This window comes from Hesperophylax consimilis, chromosome 22 (assembly GCF_061612785.1).
Source record: "Hesperophylax consimilis isolate HC1 chromosome 22, BYU_Hcon_1.0, whole genome shotgun sequence".
Taxonomy (NCBI): Eukaryota; Metazoa; Arthropoda; class Insecta; order Trichoptera; family Limnephilidae; genus Hesperophylax; species Hesperophylax consimilis.
In genome coordinates this window covers 21146842-21167281 of record NC_142857.1, presented here as the reverse complement: position 1 = coordinate 21167281, position 20440 = coordinate 21146842, and the positions used below count along the sequence as shown (strand labels likewise).

The following is a 20440-nucleotide window of genomic DNA, read 5'->3' as shown; positions in this document are numbered from 1 at the left end:
TATTTTGCACATAGTGGCAGCACTGAAAAACATTCTAAATTCTAACCTGAAATTTATTTGACATTTCTGTCGGTTCTCGCTTCTTGGATCCAAACATTTTACATAATACTTTGTAAATTATATACACTATCGATTTCTCTAAATAATTGATAGAATATGAGGCTGACAGATCTACTGTTCCGTAGGAATCGGCTACCCAATGGATCGCTGTTCAGGGGAAAAGACAGACTCGTGCGTAGAGTTGAACCCTATCATATGAGATCTTTGGTTTACAACTACCAAATCGAAGAAAAAAACATGCTTTTACTCAGACACCCCTATCTCACCAAGGTAAGATAAAACATTATGCGTCAGGTTTCAGTTTTTTCTAGGCGATTGGGTGCAGTTGGGACTCTAGTGCGGTATTCACGTTTCTGAGTTTTTATGTGATACTGCTGGAATTTCAACTGCACATAGCTAGTAAAGCTATGTACCCACGCCCGTTCATACTCGATGGTTTTACGCTTATTCGCACATGTCTCAATGTGTGTACCTTCTCGCTTTATGCTTTTTATTCGATTACGAGCCAACGATTCTATGTGAAAAAGGACCGTAATTCTTGCTCAATGTTCGACAGAAGTTTACGATTTGACTTACCCTACTTACTGCTAAATATGCCCGAATTATTGAAGTGACACCTCGTTCCAACTTAACTAGTACAAGAAACAAGTATTTACGTCGAGGAGGAGGGGGGACACGCACAAAATGGGTTATTAGATTCTTAGTTTGAGCTATAAATATTTTATGCTTATTAAGATTGCAATGGAACCTTTCAGCAAACGTCACTTTGTACCAACAACGTTGAAATTTGGAATAAAAATGGAACTTTAACTTCTCATGCCCCAAAATTACCCATTGTATATGAAAATTTTATATGGCATATGCATATGGTTATCTGAAATTGAGCTAGTTCTTTTTAATGAGCCGTATTCGTACGAATTGAATAGTTACTCTTTTTTATCGGCACCATCAAAATGATTTAAGGTACTAATTGTTATTATGTACTCAGAGGCGTGAACGGCGTCGACATCTGAACTTACTAACTACCTAGCACCTCATTCGTCTCGTCGTACGAGACGACCTACCGGTACAAAGAGTCGTACGATCATTCATACGCTTACGCTGGGAGCCGTATCGTGGGCGCCGTATCGGGCGAGCACAGTATTCTAATTGCTCATACGTTAGGAACTCACGGCTCCCGTTCAATTGAGTTGAATCTTTGAGCTGGTACCGTTGCTTCCACTCTTGATAAAATGTGTCATACCCATTGCTATTATGCTCGTCGAATTTTTACCTTCAGCACACTACGGAGGTATTAGGTTGCTGTAGCTCGGCGATCCGAAGGTTATTGCATTTTTTACCATCTCCCCTGATGTAAATAGTTGTTTCGTGTAGTAATGAAGTTGAAACGAAGTATTATTTAAATAAATTGTGCATGTTAAGAAGTAAGCGGAATGAGGAAACTTTTTTTTTATATTTTCTTTTATTTATTCAATAATACTATTATTCAATTTATAAACACAGTTTATTTATAAACAAGTTCTACTGTATAATTATTATTACGTATGACTGCTTTTTCGCCTTTATTGTCAAAACGTTTGATAATGCTTTCAGAAGTAGAAAAAGCGTAATGATAATTACACAGCAGAAGTATGAATTGATTAACAATATTATTGAATAAACAAGGTGTCCGGGGGTAAAGTGCACTAACTTCGGGGGGTGATTCTATATGATAGTACAAGTAAAAAAGATAAATAACTTTTTTTGATATTTCACCGTTTTTAAGCTAGTTTTTTGGTAAAAAAGATGAATTGTCTGTGCGGAAAAATAAATGTTCTTTTCTTATATATACATTGTAGGCTTAACTTCTTACCGTAATATCAGAATTGAAAATATAATTTCCTTGTAAGCACGAAATGCGTAGCAAAAAAATTATCAAATTATTAAAAGAATCTTTTCAGATCCAAACAGGAGATAAAGTACCTACCTATAATTTATTTTTGACATCATCGAGAAGTCCTGTTTCAACTCAACCGTTTTGCATTTCTGTCTGTAAATTTAATTTTTTTATTCAAAACTACTCAATTACTGTTAAACTTATTGTGAAATTAGAAGAGCACATCAGCAGAATGCTGCCTGCTCATTAAATATTAATAAAATTTGTTTGTACGTTGCAAGATGGTGGTCGTTTAATAGTTCAATAAAGATTCTTTATTCAAATTTGAAATCGTCTTATTTATTTGGACTTTTTTTTTCAATATTCTCATACCTACCTGTCTAGAATTCTACCTGAGAGAATTGCTCTTGCAACATCAAGTACCTACCTAAATGTAATGATCATTTTCTGTTTTTCAGGAACAAAGTTTTGGGCATGCCAAGGCGTTGGGAAAGCACGAAGCCTATATAAACAATTGCAAAGAAAAGCTGCAGACTAAATTCAAGGAACACGTTACCTTGGAGGACAGACTGATGCACCTAAAGGTGCAGGATCGTTGGGACTAGCACCCGAAGAATTATCTTATTTCATCTGTCACTTTGTATTTTAGTTGTATAGTTTATTTCTAATTATAATATCTATTACTCATATATTTATTTTTATTTGTTGGTCCCAGTTGGTCTGAAAAGTATTCCCTCGCCTAATATACAAACTTCTGATGTTTTCCAGCTATCCTCTTTTGCTTCCCTACTTCAACCTTACATTATTTGTAATAGTTCCACCAACGACATTTCATAAATGTAATGTCATCGAATTCCACTGTTTTTTGTATTGTTATACTACACTAACGGTACCATTCCGAGGTAAGCGGCAGACTGCATACCGCAGCGACAGAATGCAGACTTCATTTTTTTTAAATGTGCACTGCACAAGAGTCCCAACTGCTTCCAACCATTTGGAGCCAGTGAGACTATGGCATCCCAAGTTGGGGTATGTTGTGAGGCTGTTGGTAGTGGGAAGGGGAAGAAGAAAATGTGGAAGTACCTGGCGAGTACTGAGTACCTGGCTCTCATACGGTAAGACCCTCGACCGCGGAGCCGGAAAACATGATAATAATTATTATGACATTAGTATTAAGTGTGCCACCGACCCCAGAATCTTGTCTGAACTCAATTTTCAATATTATTTTGAAATTTGTCTAATTAAATTATTTTGAAATATTAATTTGTATAATAAAGCCAGAAACGTTGAAAAAAACTCCGCTACCATCTTTTAAAATGCTGAAAAAAATAAAAGCATTTGAACAATTTCGCGACCGTAAATTCAAGGGAGTTCTTCGTATTTTCAGGGCTTTTATGCCATTGCTAAGGAAATTTTTCGCTTTACTAGAGATTATTGCACTCTGCTGAGGAGTTTTTCTCATTTATAAAGATTTTTTTATGCTGCTTTGCTCACTTTGTTGGGCAGTTTTTCACACTTGGGATTTTTTGTTACCTCTTCTAGGGAGTTTCCATTTTTTGTCCTAGCAACACTGGTTTGACAGTTCGGCAGCGAACAGTCATGAAGTGAGTGATTTATTTATGGTCATGAAGCAGCGGTAAACAAAACAATTTTCATAATTTTCCCGTTTGTTTTTAACATTGTACAAAAGTCTTTTGGCAATGGAGACCCGATTTTACGAAGGATGCGGGCGGGAAGGACCCATTCGATGTATATTCCTTTGCGAATTCCATCCCGTGGCAGGACCCAAGATAACATATCAGGTATTTAAGAATTAATTGATGTCCTACAACGTGTTTAAAATCAATAAATACATTCGATTAAACTTCACTCTTGCCTTATTAATTGCTCGCTCACTTATGATTTCCCTACTATCAAGTATCATTGCGTTACATCAATGCAATGGTACTAACGTTTTTGGAGTATTTCTAGGAATTTTAATGACTCACGACTTACCAATAAGTTTCGGTTTCCTGGAAAAACCATAGTTATTTAGTACTTTTATCATGATAATTTTATTGTTTTCAGCTGGCTTTTATTTATCTAGATTACGTACTTCTATACCATTGGTTTGTTTTTATTTGTCGTGTTGGGATTTGTGCAAAATATTATTGTTTTTGTACAATCTTTGGTTAAATATTATGTTTTTCCTGTACGCGACGTCTTTACTTCGTAATCGAATAGACATTTTTTGGTTGTTTGCTATAGGAAAAACAAAACCTATCGAGCACCTAAATATTTGTTGATGACCAACTTGCTCACAATAATATAATTTGTTTTATAAGTTACGACTATTCCTTGTTACAATTTTATATAAATACTCACCAAATATATCAAAAATGTTGTTTTAGTGAATCTAACCTATAAATTGTTAACACTGAACTTGTATCACTAAAATGTTGTTTTTAAAAAGGTAAATATTTGGACATCAAATCGGCATAATTTGGTGTTAATTTAAATACAAGCAAATTAACAGTATGATAACTTTCATGCAGTTTATTAAATAAGTGATTGTAATGTTATGTCCAACTTAAATATACTATATTATTATTCTCCCGTTATAACTGTGTTCTATACATTTTTTTCTATTCCTGAATTGTAAAATTGTATTTTAGCAAAACATAAACATCACATAAATTCAAATACATGTCTAATGTTAAGGCTATTCACCACGTCGTGTAACATTTAGAATCGAGCCGCTAACAATAACACTCCTTATGTAGATGGCGATAAGGTTTAAATTCCCGCTTAACCCCAGCCGCCTGCTTTGATTTGTGCAAGAAAAAATGTGGCCAAATGTGTGTTTTATTTTGGGAATTTCAGGCACAAATATTTAGATGTTTTACGATCATTTTCTAAAGAACTTAATTTGCCACATTATACAATAAAACGTTATCCGAAAAGGGGTTCGATAGCAGGAGATTTTGAACTTTAAATCAGTTTTTACAGCCCTGATACTTTTTTTCTGGGCTCATAAGCCCAGAAAAAAATGCACAATTGTTTCAAAGGCCAAGATGTGTTCTACTCGCAGTATTCAATTAAAATTGAAATTGTCAATTCAAAAACCCCATGATTTTACGTTACTTTGTAGTGTTTCTCCTTAACCTATAATGTAACCTTGCATATAACTTTGTAAATATTGTCCTCTACATAATTATGTACTGTTTGTTTCTGCAATAAAAACAAAAATAAAATAAAATATGTAGAAATTACAGTTTGAAAATGGTCTTGAAAGCCGAAACAGCTATAACAATAACAAAAACCAAAAAATACTTACAGAACTTATAATAATATTATTAAATTTGATTTACATTAAATTTAAAAAAAAAATGAAATAGAGGTCTACGAATTAAACACAAAAACAATAAATATATTGCATATGTAACCTATAATGTAAACTTGCATAGTGTATGTACTTGAAGTGAAATGACACTAAACTGCGCTATATAAATGCCATGTTATTTATTTATTTTATTTTATTTGGTACATTATTCTTTACAATTTATGTTTTCCAGTAATGTAGGCCTCACTGGGTGGCTTGCCCGTGCTGAGGCCTTCATTATTATTATTATGTTTATATTCCTATTCTGTTTTTAATAATAAACAAATAAATGAAATGTGTTTTTGTTGTTCTAGTTCCCTGATGAGTACCTTTCCAAGGAGATTTTTGATGCAATTAACGTCTACATCATCCCAAAACCACCGCTTCAGAGGTGTCTCATGACGATGTAAGTTTTAATAATTCATTTTATACCTGTAAATAAACGGAGCACTTATAGGACTGCTCGGCTGTCCAGCTTTAAAACCTAGTAAGAGACAATTTGTTTTGCTATTCATTAGTAGGTAATAATCCATACATTGCTATTGAAATTTCGTACAAAATCAATTAGTAAAAGGGTAAGGTTAAATAATAATAAAAAGTGAATGTACGCCACGCTTGTGTATGTTTTGAAATTGGTTTCAGATTCAAATTCAGCGACAGTTGAAGGGATAATTGCTGATCCTACGTCTGTTTCACCCTTTGAACAAATTGTGTTCAGCGTAAGAGAACAACTATCATGTTGTTAAGTTTTCAGCTTATTATTTGATAGAAAGCTGAAACGCACGTAGAATCAGCGTTTAATGGGAACATTTCAACTGTCAAAAAAGCAAAATGGCTATTTGATGATAATCAGCATGAATGTTGAATGAATTTCTGCAGCAAACAACTGGGCCTTACTAGATTTAGAAATTGGACAGCCGTGCTTTCATCAATATTACTGAATGAATGAACGCTCAGCGTAAACTAACCCCTAGCTAATGTGATACCATTTTACCATCGTTTTTTGGCAGAGCGTTTGTAAAGTTAAACATTTGATCAGTTAATTAATGCAAATTAAATACAATTGCACCTTTACAATCTTACTTATAAAGATTCCCTAATACGCCGTTGCAGTGCTGGTATAGCTAAACGGTAAGAAGAGTTTTATGCTGCTCCGGTTAAAATATTTACTCATAATAATATTCATGCAAGATTTTTTTAGACTACCACGACTTTGTTCCAATCCTCAAAAACACGGTCATTTTTGCATTTTGCGTTTAGTTGCTAACTTCACGTTTTTTCAGATGACATTTGCGATGTCATTGACCCGGTCTCCTTTGAATTGCTTCATAATTTGTCCAATTTGATTATGCATTCCGTATTTGCTTTGGTAAATCGATTAAAAATATTCCTCTGATAGTGTTGCCAATGGGTATTACTGCCTTTTTACATTTTCGTTGCGCGACCGATCGATGTTTGTCAAATTAACCAGATTTTCAATAAAGTCCGCGATCTCCGTCTTAATATCATAGTAATGCGTCCTTAATACTGGGTGTATATTTTTCTGGTTTATGGACTTTACTGGAAAACACTTGAGCGTATTTTAACTTTTTTATTTGAATCACAAAACATGCTTTTTATAATATCTACGTTGACAATAACAATTTATTGATAACGGGCCCGACCCTTGTACAGCTAAACACTGTTTACTGTAATAAATTTCTGAAGGAAAGAACACCTTTTCACTGGGAACAGTCCCTTTATAGGTTAAAAATACTAATCCATTGACACTTGTTGACAGATTTGGACATACACAATGAAAAAAAAGGCAACTGCTTATCGACATATTAGAGCTCTAGAATGTTAGCACAGATTCACACCATTTCTGATAATCAACTATTCAAACAATCCATAGATGGCGACTGTATCCAGAATTATTAAAAACTTATCATTACAAAATTAAACACTGGGGTTCGGGCAGTGTAAAAATCTATCAGCCACTAAAACTGCAGTATTACGGCCGGTATACACAGTACGATTGTGTATAGCGTGTTCTACTAACCTGTTCTTATCCCTCCGTATTATCTATTATGAGTAAGATGGATTGTGAATATATGTTTATAAGACACAGGATGTAACAGGACGTACCTGAAGGATTTTAACCAGCGATTTATAGTAAAAACGGCTTATTACAGAAGTAAAAAATGTTGAGATCATTTGGCTGTCTGATGATTTTTTTTCAATTAAATACAAAAAATATATTTTTCTATCGCACGTCCCCATTGATCACACTGCTACACATCGCGACAGATGACATGATACGCGCTCTGTCTCAGACGGAGTGCATATCACGGGACCCACTAGAATGTGCCGAACTACCCAGTGGCAAGGTGTCGAGGAATTTTTTGTTGTTTTTAATTGAAAAAAAATATCATCGTGTCAGAAAAATGACTAACATTTTAAACTGAAAATATTCGTAGGAAGAATCGATGTTTTAAATCCTTTGGGTAAGTGCTTTTACACTTGTATATATATTAAATACATTATGTTTTGTTTATAAAATGTATGTTTGTGAATAGTACAGCTTTATTTGGGTTATTTGAATAATGTTTCACCGCAAGTTACCAACTTTCAATTTGTTTTTTTTTGATTTTTGTTTTTGGGGTGTTATGCCGTGTTGCGCTAACTCCTTCTTTAGCCAACGTTTCGGACAGCATTGCAGTGTCCATGATCAGACGATGGAGCTAAGCTCAATAGTTCTTGGTATCCGGTAATTGACGGCTACACCAGAGCTAAATGAAGAAAACCACTTTTAAATAAATAAATGATACGTTAATGTTAGTTCAGAGGGTTGGAGCTGGCAACACGGTATCACAACCTCATACATAAGCTGACATTTTAACACAACCTCAAATAACACATCTGCCCTGTTGATGGACACTGCAATGCTGTCCGAAACGTTGGCTAAAGAAGGAGTTAGCGCAACACGGCATAACACCCCAAAATCAAAAATACTTTTTGCCGTGAAAATCTTAAATCATATTTTTTCAATTTGTTGTTCCAGAAATGCGCTCGGCCACAAGATAATAGGGTACCCCATGAGGATAGAGAGCGCACGCTACGAGCGCAACGCCTACATGTTCAACCTCTGCTTCGTGTGCGACACGTGGGCACGCACCGTGCAGTATGAACCCGTTGTCAAGAAGCTGGCGGAACATCTGGTATTACAATCAACCCCATCTTAATGTCGCTAAATATAATTCAAACAGTCATCTATTTCTTATTTATTTATTTGTTATTTTGCATGGGTACCGCCGCCCCAGTAACCATTTATTGGATAACCAACGCCCCTGCCATAGGTCACCCCAAGTGGTTCGCCACGTTTGGTATCTTAGCAGGGGTGTCTTAACAAATGTGTTCTACCAATGCCAGTTTTAATTTCGCTCTGAACGGGCGTGATTGATAGATATTGCCTGAAGTGATTTAGTAATGTTGGTTTTAGATGATAATGGAAGAAGAGAATCGCTTCCTGTCTGATGCAGCCGTAGGTGGAAGCAAACTCCCCACTCTGCTGGCTCACCTGCTGCATGACCTGAATACACATCAGAAGGCTTCCATCGTTGGTAAGCACTCCATTATATATATGTTTGACTTCTCCTCATTGAAAATCCATCACCACTTCCATTTGAAGATTATAATAGTACTTAGGGGCCGTTCAAGTATTATGTAAGCACTATAGGGGGGCAGGGGGGTCTTTGCTTTGCTTATTTTTGATGACATGGGGGGGTGGGGGGGTCGAGATAGTGATTACGTCAGCACTGCTCAGCAGTAGTTATTTTTTTTCACATTGGCAACCCACGCATTGTCTATGTTTGAAAACCGAATACATATTCGGGGATTCCCACAAATAATTAATACGTTTAGGTACTCGCTTAAAAAACGGAATACATTAACAGAAAAATGCATATAGGTACCAATTTTTACGTAAGCATGGGAGGGGGGGGTAAGAGCTTTGCTTACTTTTGGTGACAAGGGGGAAGAGGGGGTAAATAATTGTAATAAATCTGCTTACGTAATACTTGAACGGCCCCTTATCGGTGAGTACCGAAGTTGCAAAAATTTGTGGTTCGTGTTTGATTTGTGAAATTTATGAAAGTCATCTTCTAATTTAAATACCATTATAAATATATATATATTTTTTTTTTTAAATTCAGACTTAAATATAGAAATAATTTTATGTTTGCATTTTACAAAGCCCTCCATAACGATCGAAATCTAACAGGGTACGCGTAATGTCAATAAATACCTCGGTTTTGCTGGTTAATAGTAAGGTAAATCCCACTTGTGTTGGTATGAAATCAACAAATCCCAATTTCAATATTTCACAAGATTTTCAATAAACATTTTGAAATAATTTTTATACCGCAGCTATAACTCGTGTGCGAGTTTACGCAACTTTGCATAATCAGAAACTGCCGACCAATTCAAAAACACCCGACGTCAGTCATTTATATCTCCTATGGTTTTAATTGTTTTTTCTGCATTAATTGTATGTAATTGTAATATAACATAAAAATGAATGTTTGTTTGTTTGTCCCCTATTGACCCAATAACTTCTTCTTCTTCTTCGATGGCGCTACAGCCCATATCGAGCTTTGGCCTCCTGCAACAGTCGCCTCCAACTCCTCCTGTCCTCAGCGGCTGACTTCCAGTTTGTCACCTGGAGAAGCTGCGCTGCATCCCCTCTTACCTCATCTTCCCACCTCAGTCTGGGTCTTCCCACTTTTCTCTTTCCACCTGGGTGACCAGTCAGAATTCTTTTTGGGACGCGTGTATCCGGCATTCTCTGTACATGCCCAGCCCATCTCAGCCTGAGGAGCCTCATGTGTGCAGAGATGCTAGGGGCCTTATATATATCGTACAATTCTATATTGTGCCGGATACGCCACTGTTCGCCCTCTTTCACGGGTCCACATATTCTTCTCAGCACCTTTCTTTCAAAAGTATCCAGCATTTCAGCCATCTTTACCGTCAGTGTCAGCGCCTCACATCCATATGCCAATACAGTTCTTACAATGGTCTTATATATGGTTATTTTGGTTTTTCTGTGGACACTACGTGACTTAAACACTGGCAGCAAAGAGAAGTATGTTTTGTTGGCTGCTGTGATTCTCCTTCTGATTTCTGCTGGATCCTCATTGTTCTCTGTCAGGCTGGAGCCCAGGTAGGTGAATTGATCGACCACTTCGTATGAGTAGTTGTCTTTAAATAGTGCACTACTTCTTCTTCTGTGTGAGGGGTTCCTGCTCTGTACCATTATTTTTGTTTTGTCAACATTAACTCGCAGTCCTACTTCCCGCGCCGCTGTTTCTAAAGGGTCGAAGACCTCCTTAATGGCTGAAATTGATCTTCCGACAATGTTGATGTCATCCGCATATCCGACAACTTGACTGCTCTTGAAACAAATATTGGAGCCAGTGTTTTTCGTATTACATGTTCGAGCACAATGTTGAAGAGACCCAATAACTACTGGACCGATTTTGCTGAAAATTTCAAAGTTGTTCTTATTGGTGTCGGGAGTGTGTAGAGAGTAGTTTGAATGGCAGAAGAAGTCGAGGACGTCCGAGGAAGACTTAACACATTATCTCTGCACTGGAATGAAATATGGAGTCGACTTAAATTCAATATGATATAGTTTTTCAATAGTAACAATATGGTATACAGCAGCGAATGGTAGAAAAAGTCGGTAACGCTCGAAGAAGACATGAATCAAATGATTATTTGTGGTAAAATGAGACATAATTAATGAACGAAGGAAGAGGTTTAACCCTTGGGACCTTCTAAGACCCAAACAGTCCCAAATGCCGTGCGCGCATTATACTCTCCTAAGACCATATTTGTCCCAGAACGACCGCACATTATTAAAATGCATATATCTCTCTTCCTCTCACCTAAAAATTAATTATTTCTTTTATGTCAGAAAGAGAAAGAAATAGTGCTTGTTACTGTCTTTGAAAAAATGGAAGCTTGTAGAAGGTTCGATCCGTGCAAATCAAAAACGTCTCAAGGGTTAAGGAGAATATATGACATGGAAGTAATGGTTGAAGAAATCGGGAATGCCCAAAAAAAAATGTGGCATTTGTGATGAACAAAAAAAGGGGTGTAAGGAGAATGTATGACGTGGAAGTGAATGGCAGGATAAGTCGAGGATGCCTGAGGAAGAGAAGGCATGTTCAAGTAAAACAAATACTTAGTACAATCAGTGGCGGCCGGTAGTCAAAATGTGTGGGGGTTCACCAGAGTACAACAAGTCAGAAAATAAATTAAATAAAGGTACATACCTATTTATAAAGAAGTTCTATTCTCTGCTCCTTTTATTATATTTTATTATTTTTACGTTGAGAAACATATTTCACTTTCAACTGAGGTCATTGGAATGGTGCACACAATTTTCAGTAATTCCGCAGTCTTGGAAAAACCTTCTAATAAACAAGTACTATAAACAAGTTGTAAAATTGACAAAGCAGTAAATTGCACAAATTTCACCTTTTAACTGAACTTTATTCAGGAAGTCTCTCTACACGACCTATTGTTCTTTATATATTCCACATTCAAAGACATTTTTAATTTGTACCATGAACAAACACAAAAGTAATCATAAGTTGGTGTAACCTGCAATTGGTATACCTAATTAACAATTGATATACATATATGATCGATATAACCTCCAAATAAACTTGAAAACATTCGCAGCGCAAGAAAGGTTTTAAATTGAACAGACAATGCCCAACAACGGTGACAACTGACTAAACTTATAATAACTAATCTGAACATCACTCATCTCTTAATGACATGTTTTTTCTTGTATGCTTGTATCGAAGAAATCTGTAAGCGGAACATTCGCTGAAAAAGAGCAAATGGTAAATTGAAGACACAATATCGACAATAATATCACACATACACATTTAGTTAAACTTTCTACTGAACAAACCGTTCCTTCTGATGTGGTGGTAAAGCTCCGGACGCCGTCCTCGATATGGTAATATTTGCAAAGAATAGTATGTACCCACACTTTCGACTGTTCCACAGATTATGCGAACAAAGTATTCAAATTTTGGATCGCAATCGAAAACGAACTGCTACGAACATAGGCACAAGTCACAGTCGGTCTGCATGTTAAGCGCGCTTAATAAGTAGCTACCTTTTGTATGAGATATTATTACCGAAACGAATTTCGTATTGTGATTAGCCATGTCAGAAATTTTGTTGGTTGTTCGGCGCTCGGGAGCACATATTAGCTGGCCGCCACCGATTACAATACAGTAATGTTATTTAAACATTAAAAATGCCCCTAGTTTTTAGGTACACTAGAATTTACAACCTCAAAACTTTATTCCAAACCATTCATAACCACATGTAACGTTGATTACACGTCAGCTATTTATATATAATAAAACTTAAATATTCAAAATCGGCATTTGTTGATCTATAAATATGAATATGTATTTTTTATGCCATAATATTATTCTAAGAAAAGCAGTGCTCCAGTCTTCTTTCAATTATCTTTTAATGTTTGTAGAGGGAGAGACCATGATCCACCTTAAGGTGGTGGAGAAGTGGCGCGAGGCGGCACCTGTCCGCGACCACGACGTGCCAGTCTTCCTGCGCCCTCCCGACCCGCAAGCGCAGTGGGACCTCACCACCACGCAGGTTACATTTCATTCATCAGTTTTATCGCCCTCTCTGGGGCCTATTAGTCTAAAGCACATTTCAGAACACCTTCGTAACCTTCACTGGCTCAAGTGCCCTGAAACAATCCAGTACAAACCGTGCTGGATGGTGTTTAAATCCATCAATGAAATGGCCCCACTCTACATCTCTGAACTATGCGTCCCGGAAAACACTGCTCTGAGGCAGTCAACTCTTAGATCAGCAACATCATCAGCTATGGGGCAGACTGATAGAACCTAAGCGCAAGCCAAATACTAAGTTTGGTGATTGCGCTTTCGGAGTATCTGGGCCGAAGGCTTTGAATAAACTCCCTCCGGAACTAAGATCCATAACAAGTCCAACAGAATTCAGGTCTAAACTAAAAACTTACCTTTTTAAGCTGTCGTACCCTTAAATTAAATATACCATTCCTAAGAGAAAGTCCAGTTATATTCAATTTTCCAATTATGTCCTAAATCCTGTATCTAAATGTCGCTAATAAATAATTAGATAATGTTAATTAAGTGTTAATCTCAAGTGACCTACCAGGTAAGTATTGTACTGTATATTATCTCCATAAATAGTTAGTAATAACATAGATCACTGTAGAAATGTATTATAAATTTGTACAGCGCCCTTGAGGTGATTTTGCACAAAAACGGCTCTATACAAGTCATCCAATTATTATTATTATTATTATTAAAGCCTATTGACACATAAGACATGTGTCAATAGGCGGCAACAGTTTTCTTTAAAATTGGTGTCGATCACTTCTATTGATTTTCGGCGCAGTTAGTAACTGCGTATACATATTATTCATGCAAATTTTTTTTAGACTGGCACCACTTTGTTCCAATCCTCAAAAACACGGTCATTTTTGCATTTTGCGTTTAGTTGCTAACTTCACAATTCTGCGGCAACAGTTTTCTTTAAAATTGGTGTCGATCACTTCTATTCATTTTCTGCATAGTTATTATTCCACATATACTGTGTATACATATTATTAAAATTATGTTTTTTTTTTTCAATTTAGCCCGTCGTCCTACTGGCTCGGTAACGGTACGAAATTGACAAAAACCGGAGACCCTGCAGCTCTGCAAACCGTAGTGAACTTTTCTACTCACGGTCTCCGGTTGGATGACGGGCTTATTGTTAACATGTAATGTATTGTTTGGTGTTCAGGTGGTGCCCTACGTAGACGGCTACAATCATATCTCTAAAATAGCAGCGGAGGCGGATGTTGAGATCACCCTGGTCAAGTCCTGCATACAGAATCTAGTTTACTATGGAGTGGTGAGTGCACCATTATATTATGTACATACTTCTGTAGCATTACAAATTGAAGAGCTCGATGCAATAACAACTCCTCATGCTAATTTGTTCGCTTTTGGGAACAGCTCATATTATGATCTCATAGAAATCTTTGTGTTTCCCTTATTGTCATGGTGAGAAATATGATCTTTAATACTCCACAAGAGTCCTAACTGTCTGTAGCCAGTTGAGGTATGTTATGAGGCTGAAGGTAGCAGGGAGGGGAAGGATATAGCGTAGAGGAAGGTGGGAGAGTACCTGGCTATTCGTATCTAGTCACCAAACATGGCTAAAGCAATTTCAATCAACATTTCATTACTGAATGGTATCCTTACACCAGGGCGATACTGAGAGTGTCTTCCACTCTGGTACGCCGGGATTTGAACCCGCGTACTCAGGATTGCCAGTCGAGAACCTTACCCTTCGATCACAGAGGCTGCCAAAAGTAAACTGTATTAGAAAGAGAAAACACCATGCTTTATATTCAAATCTAAAAGTTAACCACACAAATTTAAATGTACACCTCTATGAAACCAAAAGTTCCGAGCGCAATTTTAAAAAATATTTTGAAACTTTGTGAATTTTTTACTAATTATTTTAATATGAAAAGACGAAAAAAATTAAGGTGAGAACAACATTTGTCCGATAAAATGTTTTTGTTTTTGATTCTTGTTCATATAAGTAATTTTGGTTTGTTTTTATTTCTGATAAAAAACCATATTTCATCACCTTTGTAAATGAGTTTTTAGTTTTTGGATACGTTCATAAATATTACATTTATTTGGATTTTATTGCAAAGCGGAAATACTCCGACCGTCTAACAGAATATGCCAGTGGCCTGAGGGGTTACCTTTTTGGTATCCCTTCCCCGTTCGTTATCTGCTGTGTAAATATTACTTCTGTAGTTTTACACAAACGGAGCTACACGCAAAAGTTTGAACACAAACAAGTTACAAATGAATACTGCATTCTGCTTAAAACTACAATTTTTATCATAAGTTGTTATTGCGTCCAGCTCCTCAATCGTACCTTTGTTGCAAAGTGTAATATTTTAAATGTGTTATGTTGAGTTTGGCTAATCTCTAGGGAACTGGCTCCTTACGATTGTGCAAAACTATGCATTTTTTATGTATTGAATAAACTACGACGGCGTTTCAATTTAAGCCATCATTTTAGCAATTTCTTATAAAGGATTGAAGATCAACGATCCTCCCAGAAGCTGAAGGCACTCTTTATGGCTCTCCATTTTCTAGAGTTTCCATTTCTCATTCCTGCATTAACTCGATCATGGCGTGTCTTTCTCAGACGTTCCTTACTTTTACTTCTACGATCAATATCCAATATCCTCAAGATCAAATCATTTCAAACCCTCCTTTCTTCGTTCATCCACGATACATATATGTAATCAAACTAAAAGACACTTCTGCCATAGGTCACCTCAAGTGGTTTGCTACATTTGGTGCCCTGGTTCATAGGGTGAGGTTTGTCTAGGTCCTGGTGACGGATGTGTCACCAGCTGCGTTGCAGGTCAGATCGGGAGAGACTGGTTGAGGGAGACCCTTTGACCTGTCCTGCCGAACTCTCCACCGCACTGAGAAGGTTGGATACATACGTCACTCCTTGACACACTGACCCCCAGATTCCTACCCATCCCACATACCTTTTTCCTTCCCTGAACTTCTTCTCCTTCCTTTGCTTAAAAAACCCTCCCCAAATAAGGCCCTGAGAGAAATTATTTTACTCAGTACCTCCTGTGTGGAGTTAATGTAAAATATTAAAAGAAAAAGTCTCTTTATTTTCACTATGCTGAATTATGTATTTATTTCCCCAACAGGCCGCATTAGTACCAATCCTCAAATACGGCAACATGTACCGCAGCACCCCGGGCCTCTCCCGCCTCTTCAAGGACCCCAACCTGCAAGCGGAATGCGTCTCCTTCGTGGCCCTCTCAGGTGTCCCTTCCATCCGCAGCATCCTGCAGATCTACTGCAGCCTGCTCCAAGGCAGCACCCTCAAGTCCATCTGCATCCGCTACGCCCCCCAAGCCAAGTTCATCGATGAGCGGAGACTGATCACATTTGGCCTGCTGCATAAAATGATACGCTGCCTGAGTAAGTACCCCATTTACATGGGCCCCCGGGAGAAACTGCGACCGGAGAGCCTGCGCTACCTCTTCACGGGGGCCCTGTGCGTGGACAGACTGTGCTGCATCACGAAGTTGGGACTGATGCAGCTCGAACACACTATTGAAAATGATCCCGATGTAAGTATCGTCTGGAAATAAAGAGAGTATAGATTTTTGGGAAGTTTTTACGATGGTTTCCTAATCAGTCGGCAATTATTTTCGATAGTTACAACTGAAAAAAAATTTAGAAAACTTTCTCACTCTGCCACTGTTTGCCAAAACAAGATGGCTACATGTTGACATAAAAATATTATACTTTTTAAGATTTTGTAAAACTTCCCAATGTATTATTAGACTTCTTGCCTGTAAAATGGATTAACAGTATTTTTTTAAATTTAGTTATTCGGTGGTTTTATGTTATGTATTGTGCTTGTATTTTCAATTTTACTTTGGTTTCTAATCAATATTGCTATGTGGTTTAACTTCAAAACAAAAACGTTACAATATAACCTTTTTGTTCATGTTTCAACGGATTTCAGGTTTTTTAAACCATTCCCTCCCGGCCGCTATAATTTATGCCTCTCGACAAAATGTTTATTTTTACGTAAATAATAGTGTGCATTGCCACCTTGGGGTATTTTTTTTTAAATATAAAAAAATGATTTTAATTTGTTTTATATTTACCCATTGGTGTACTAATTTTTATTTGTGACATCTGTACATACTTAAGAAGGATTCTTACTGTGCAGTATTTCACCCCGTATTACCCCGAATTAAACACTTATGATTTTATATACATTATAATTTTATTGTAAAAGAAGTCCAGTCTTCCAATCTTGGCAGCGTGTACGCATCGGCGTACACGCTTTTTTTAACCCATCGGGGTTAAAAAATTAATTTGTATTAAATAATTACAAAAACAAAAAGTTATGGAATTTTCACTACATCAATAAATCAAGACAAGTTTGCACAAAAATTAATTAATTTGCTTTTGTCAGTTTCAGTCAAAATCACTTTGGATAGAATGGGTTAATATTATAATGTACATTATTGTTGGTCAATTGAAAGAGATTTGGTTTTTTTAATGATTGTTGTTTTCCTTTGTGAATACTTAATTCATTAAATTGGTGCTATGAATTTGAAAGTGACAAATAATAATTGTCCAAACCAAAGTATTGAAATGTAGATTGTGAATATCAAAAATAATCTAAGCAATTTAGTCAATGAATCATTTTTCTAGTAGTTATTTCTATGAATATCTTGTAACACTGCCAAATGCATTTCAACAAACTGTAAATCAATTTAGGTATTTTACCAAAAAATTAAAAGATAAAGAAGGTATTTTTTAACTCTGCCATTATTTTGGTAATTGGAAGGTTAATTTTGAACACGGAAGAGAAAAACTGAAAGAAGTGTGTTGTGGGCGTGTCCGTGTGGCCAAAGTAATCTCAATTTTTCCTTACTTGAAGCTAGAAACTAGAAATTGAATGAACATTTTTAAATATTGAAATTTTTTCAGCTTGAACAGATATAATTTTTTTTGTGAATACCACACAAGAGTCCTATCTGTCTGGAACCAGTGAGACTATGGCATCCCCAATTGGGGTATGTTGTGAGGCTGAAGTTAACACATTTCAGGCGGGTATCTTTTGCGCCGGCGGACCGCTGGCGACAGGCGAAAATAAAAGTCCCGCGCGAATTATTTTAATTTTTTTCTAAATCGCTATATCTTCCAAAATAATAATATTTTCTACATACTAACTCAGCATACCCAAGCTATAAAATAACTAACCGAAAAATGACTTATTTCAAACGTATTGCTTATCAAGTGTCAGGTATTCAATAATAAAAGGTCCCTTTGGTGAAATACCGATGTACATGAAAGACTCGAATATAAATATAAAAAGATGTATTGTAATTTGATAATTATGTGCATATAGTTGGGAATGTTAGAAAGATATTGGCATATATTATTCATACAAAAACATTGGATAATTTATTTTCTGCCATTGAAATGAAGTCGGCGCAAAAGGTAAAAATACCCTTCCCGTCCTTAAGCAACAATCGACCGAACGGGTAGAAATACCTTTCCTGTCCGAAGTGTGTTAATGGAGAGGGGAATGAAATTAGAGAGGAAGGTGGGGAAGTACCTGGCTATTCAGACTAGTCACCAAACACGGTCAAAGCCATTTCAATTCTGAATGGTGGTCTTACACCAGGGCGATACTGAGAGTATATTCCACTTTGGAACATTCCGAAAATATACCATGTATTACATATTTTAAATGAGTACATTGTGAAATAACTCATATTAATCAAATAAAATTTACTTGCGCTTGCCGGGATTCGAACCCACGACTTTCAGCTTACCAGTCGAGAGCCTTACCATCTCTTATATTTCGGCGTTTGTTTTTACTGTGGTGAGTAAATTATAAAACATTTGTAAAAGCTTCTAATTAAATAACAAAATATTCAATAACTTTGTTCGCCCGATATGGGATTCTCAATTACGTGTATTACGCAGTGAGTAATTTACGCGCCATTGTCAAAAAAGGACTAGTTTTTCGTGAGCAGATTTTTTAAAGATCAAGGCTAAATAGTGATTCTACAATGTGAGTTGCTTGTAGACTGTCGGATTTATTTATTGCCAAATCACTGAAAGGGACCCACGCCACCTCCCCGCTCCACATGACTTGGTTTGTTCCCCTCATCCTTATGTGCGGGTCTACCTTTTCTTTTGAGTGAAAAGTGTGCACTTAGGTTTACAATTCAAGACTTATCCATAGTTAGAAAAAGGTTTGGCAAACAAAACGATATTCGGGGAGTTCAGATCTGGAGGGTACAATTCTGTTTGTATTTTATTATAATATTAAGTAAATGTGAATGAGAGTATAAGATGGTATTATGTATATTAAATTAATTATTTATTTATTGATGGAAAAAATATGTTTAAAAAGTGTTTTCCTTCTTACCAATATTATTGGTGACAATACTGATTACGAAAGTACATATTACTTATAAGATTTACTTATCAATATTGGTAGGTAGCTGATTATGAAATTTTAAATTTTGTAGTTACTAATAATAGTAACCTGAAAGATTTGTATTATTTTTGCAAATGACTTGGGTTAACTTTGTGGTATTTTGCAACAAAAGTAATGTTATGTTAACTTTGTGGTATTTTGCAACAAAAGTAATGTTATGTTAACTTTGTGGTATTTTGCAACAAAAGTAATGTTATGTTAACTTTGTGGTATTTTGCAACAAAAGTAATGTTATGTTAACTTTGTGGTATTTTGCAACAAAAAATGTTGCAGAATGCATTTATTTTTCCAAGTCAGTAGTATGTACGGTGTTTTTAACGTAAAGTTGATTGAATTACATGGCTATTCAGGCTTTCGTATTATAAAATACCAGAAAATCACGTGAAAAATATGAAAATTTGAATTATTGAAAATGCAAAATTTTCAGGTCTCTACATATTACATGGTGATTACGATATGTATAAGTATGCAGTGTTTCTGCATATTACATGGTGATTACGATATGTACAAGTATACAGTGCTTCTGCATTTACCAATATTGTTGATAATTTGAGTGTGTACGTTTGAGTGTTACAAAGGAACTTACCGATGTTGTTGGTGCTTATGAAATAATAATGTAATTGTACGGTAGAAGGTACAGTCTGTCAGCAAAGTCTAGACTAGTTTACATTTCTAGTAATCTAATGAAATGTTAAATTTAATTTAATATTTCTAGAAATTTAATAAAATGAAACTAATTTGTTTCATTAATATGCCAGAATAGTTTTTTCTTTTGATTTTCTAACTAATAAATGGCTTCGTTCACGTGTACATGTAAAAAATCAAAAAAAAACTTTTCTTGTAATTATCTCACTAAACCCATTGTCCCATGGGTCGGTTGGCAATCTATATAAACCAAATAGTTTAAGACCCTACGCAAAAGAGTTTAACAGTGAACGGAGCTGCAGACCGATACCTTATTATAACAATAATAA

At 36.0% G+C, this 20440-nt stretch overlaps 2 protein-coding genes across 2 annotated transcripts; both read left to right on the top strand.

Moving 5' to 3' along the window:
- The first annotated feature begins 46 nt into the window (after positions 1-46).
- Positions 47-2617, top strand: LOC149413221 (large ribosomal subunit protein mL63). Its single transcript, XM_089645143.1, has 2 exons — positions 47-330; positions 2395-2617. Exons 1-2 carry the CDS (start codon positions 157-159, stop codon positions 2539-2541), a joined length of 321 nt encoding a protein of 106 aa, XP_089501269.1. The 5' UTR covers positions 47-156; the 3' UTR covers positions 2542-2617.
- Positions 2618-3532: 915 nt separating this feature from the next.
- On the top strand, positions 3533-17228 carry Nprl2 (Nitrogen permease regulator-like 2). The gene is made up of 7 exons (XM_089645004.1): positions 3533-3738; positions 5612-5703; positions 8341-8497; positions 8779-8899; positions 12856-12986; positions 14169-14279; positions 16132-17228. The coding sequence occupies exons 1-7, from the start codon at positions 3637-3639 to the stop codon at positions 16579-16581; spliced, it is 1164 nt and encodes a 387-aa protein (XP_089501130.1). The 5' UTR covers positions 3533-3636; the 3' UTR covers positions 16582-17228.
- The last annotated feature ends 3212 nt before the right edge of the window (positions 17229-20440 follow it).

What these genes read in the sequence shown, in the direction of transcription:
- LOC149413221 (XM_089645143.1), top strand. Translation starts at nt 157, where the DNA reads ATGAGGCTGACAGATCTACTGTTCCGTAGGAATCGGCTACCCAATGGA. An exon ending in GACACCCCTATCTCACCAAG is followed by an intron (nt 331 to 2,394) that starts GTAAGATAAAAC and finishes TCTGTTTTTCAG; the next exon opens with GAACAAAGTTTTGGGCATGC.
- Nprl2 (XM_089645004.1), top strand. Translation starts at nt 3,637, where the DNA reads ATGGAGACCCGATTTTACGAAGGATGCGGGCGGGAAGGACCCATTCGA. An exon ending in GGGACCTCACCACCACGCAG is followed by an intron (nt 12,987 to 14,168) that starts GTTACATTTCAT and finishes TTTGGTGTTCAG; the next exon opens with GTGGTGCCCTACGTAGACGG. An exon ending in ATCTAGTTTACTATGGAGTG is followed by an intron (nt 14,280 to 16,131) that starts GTGAGTGCACCA and finishes TTTCCCCAACAG; the next exon opens with GCCGCATTAGTACCAATCCT.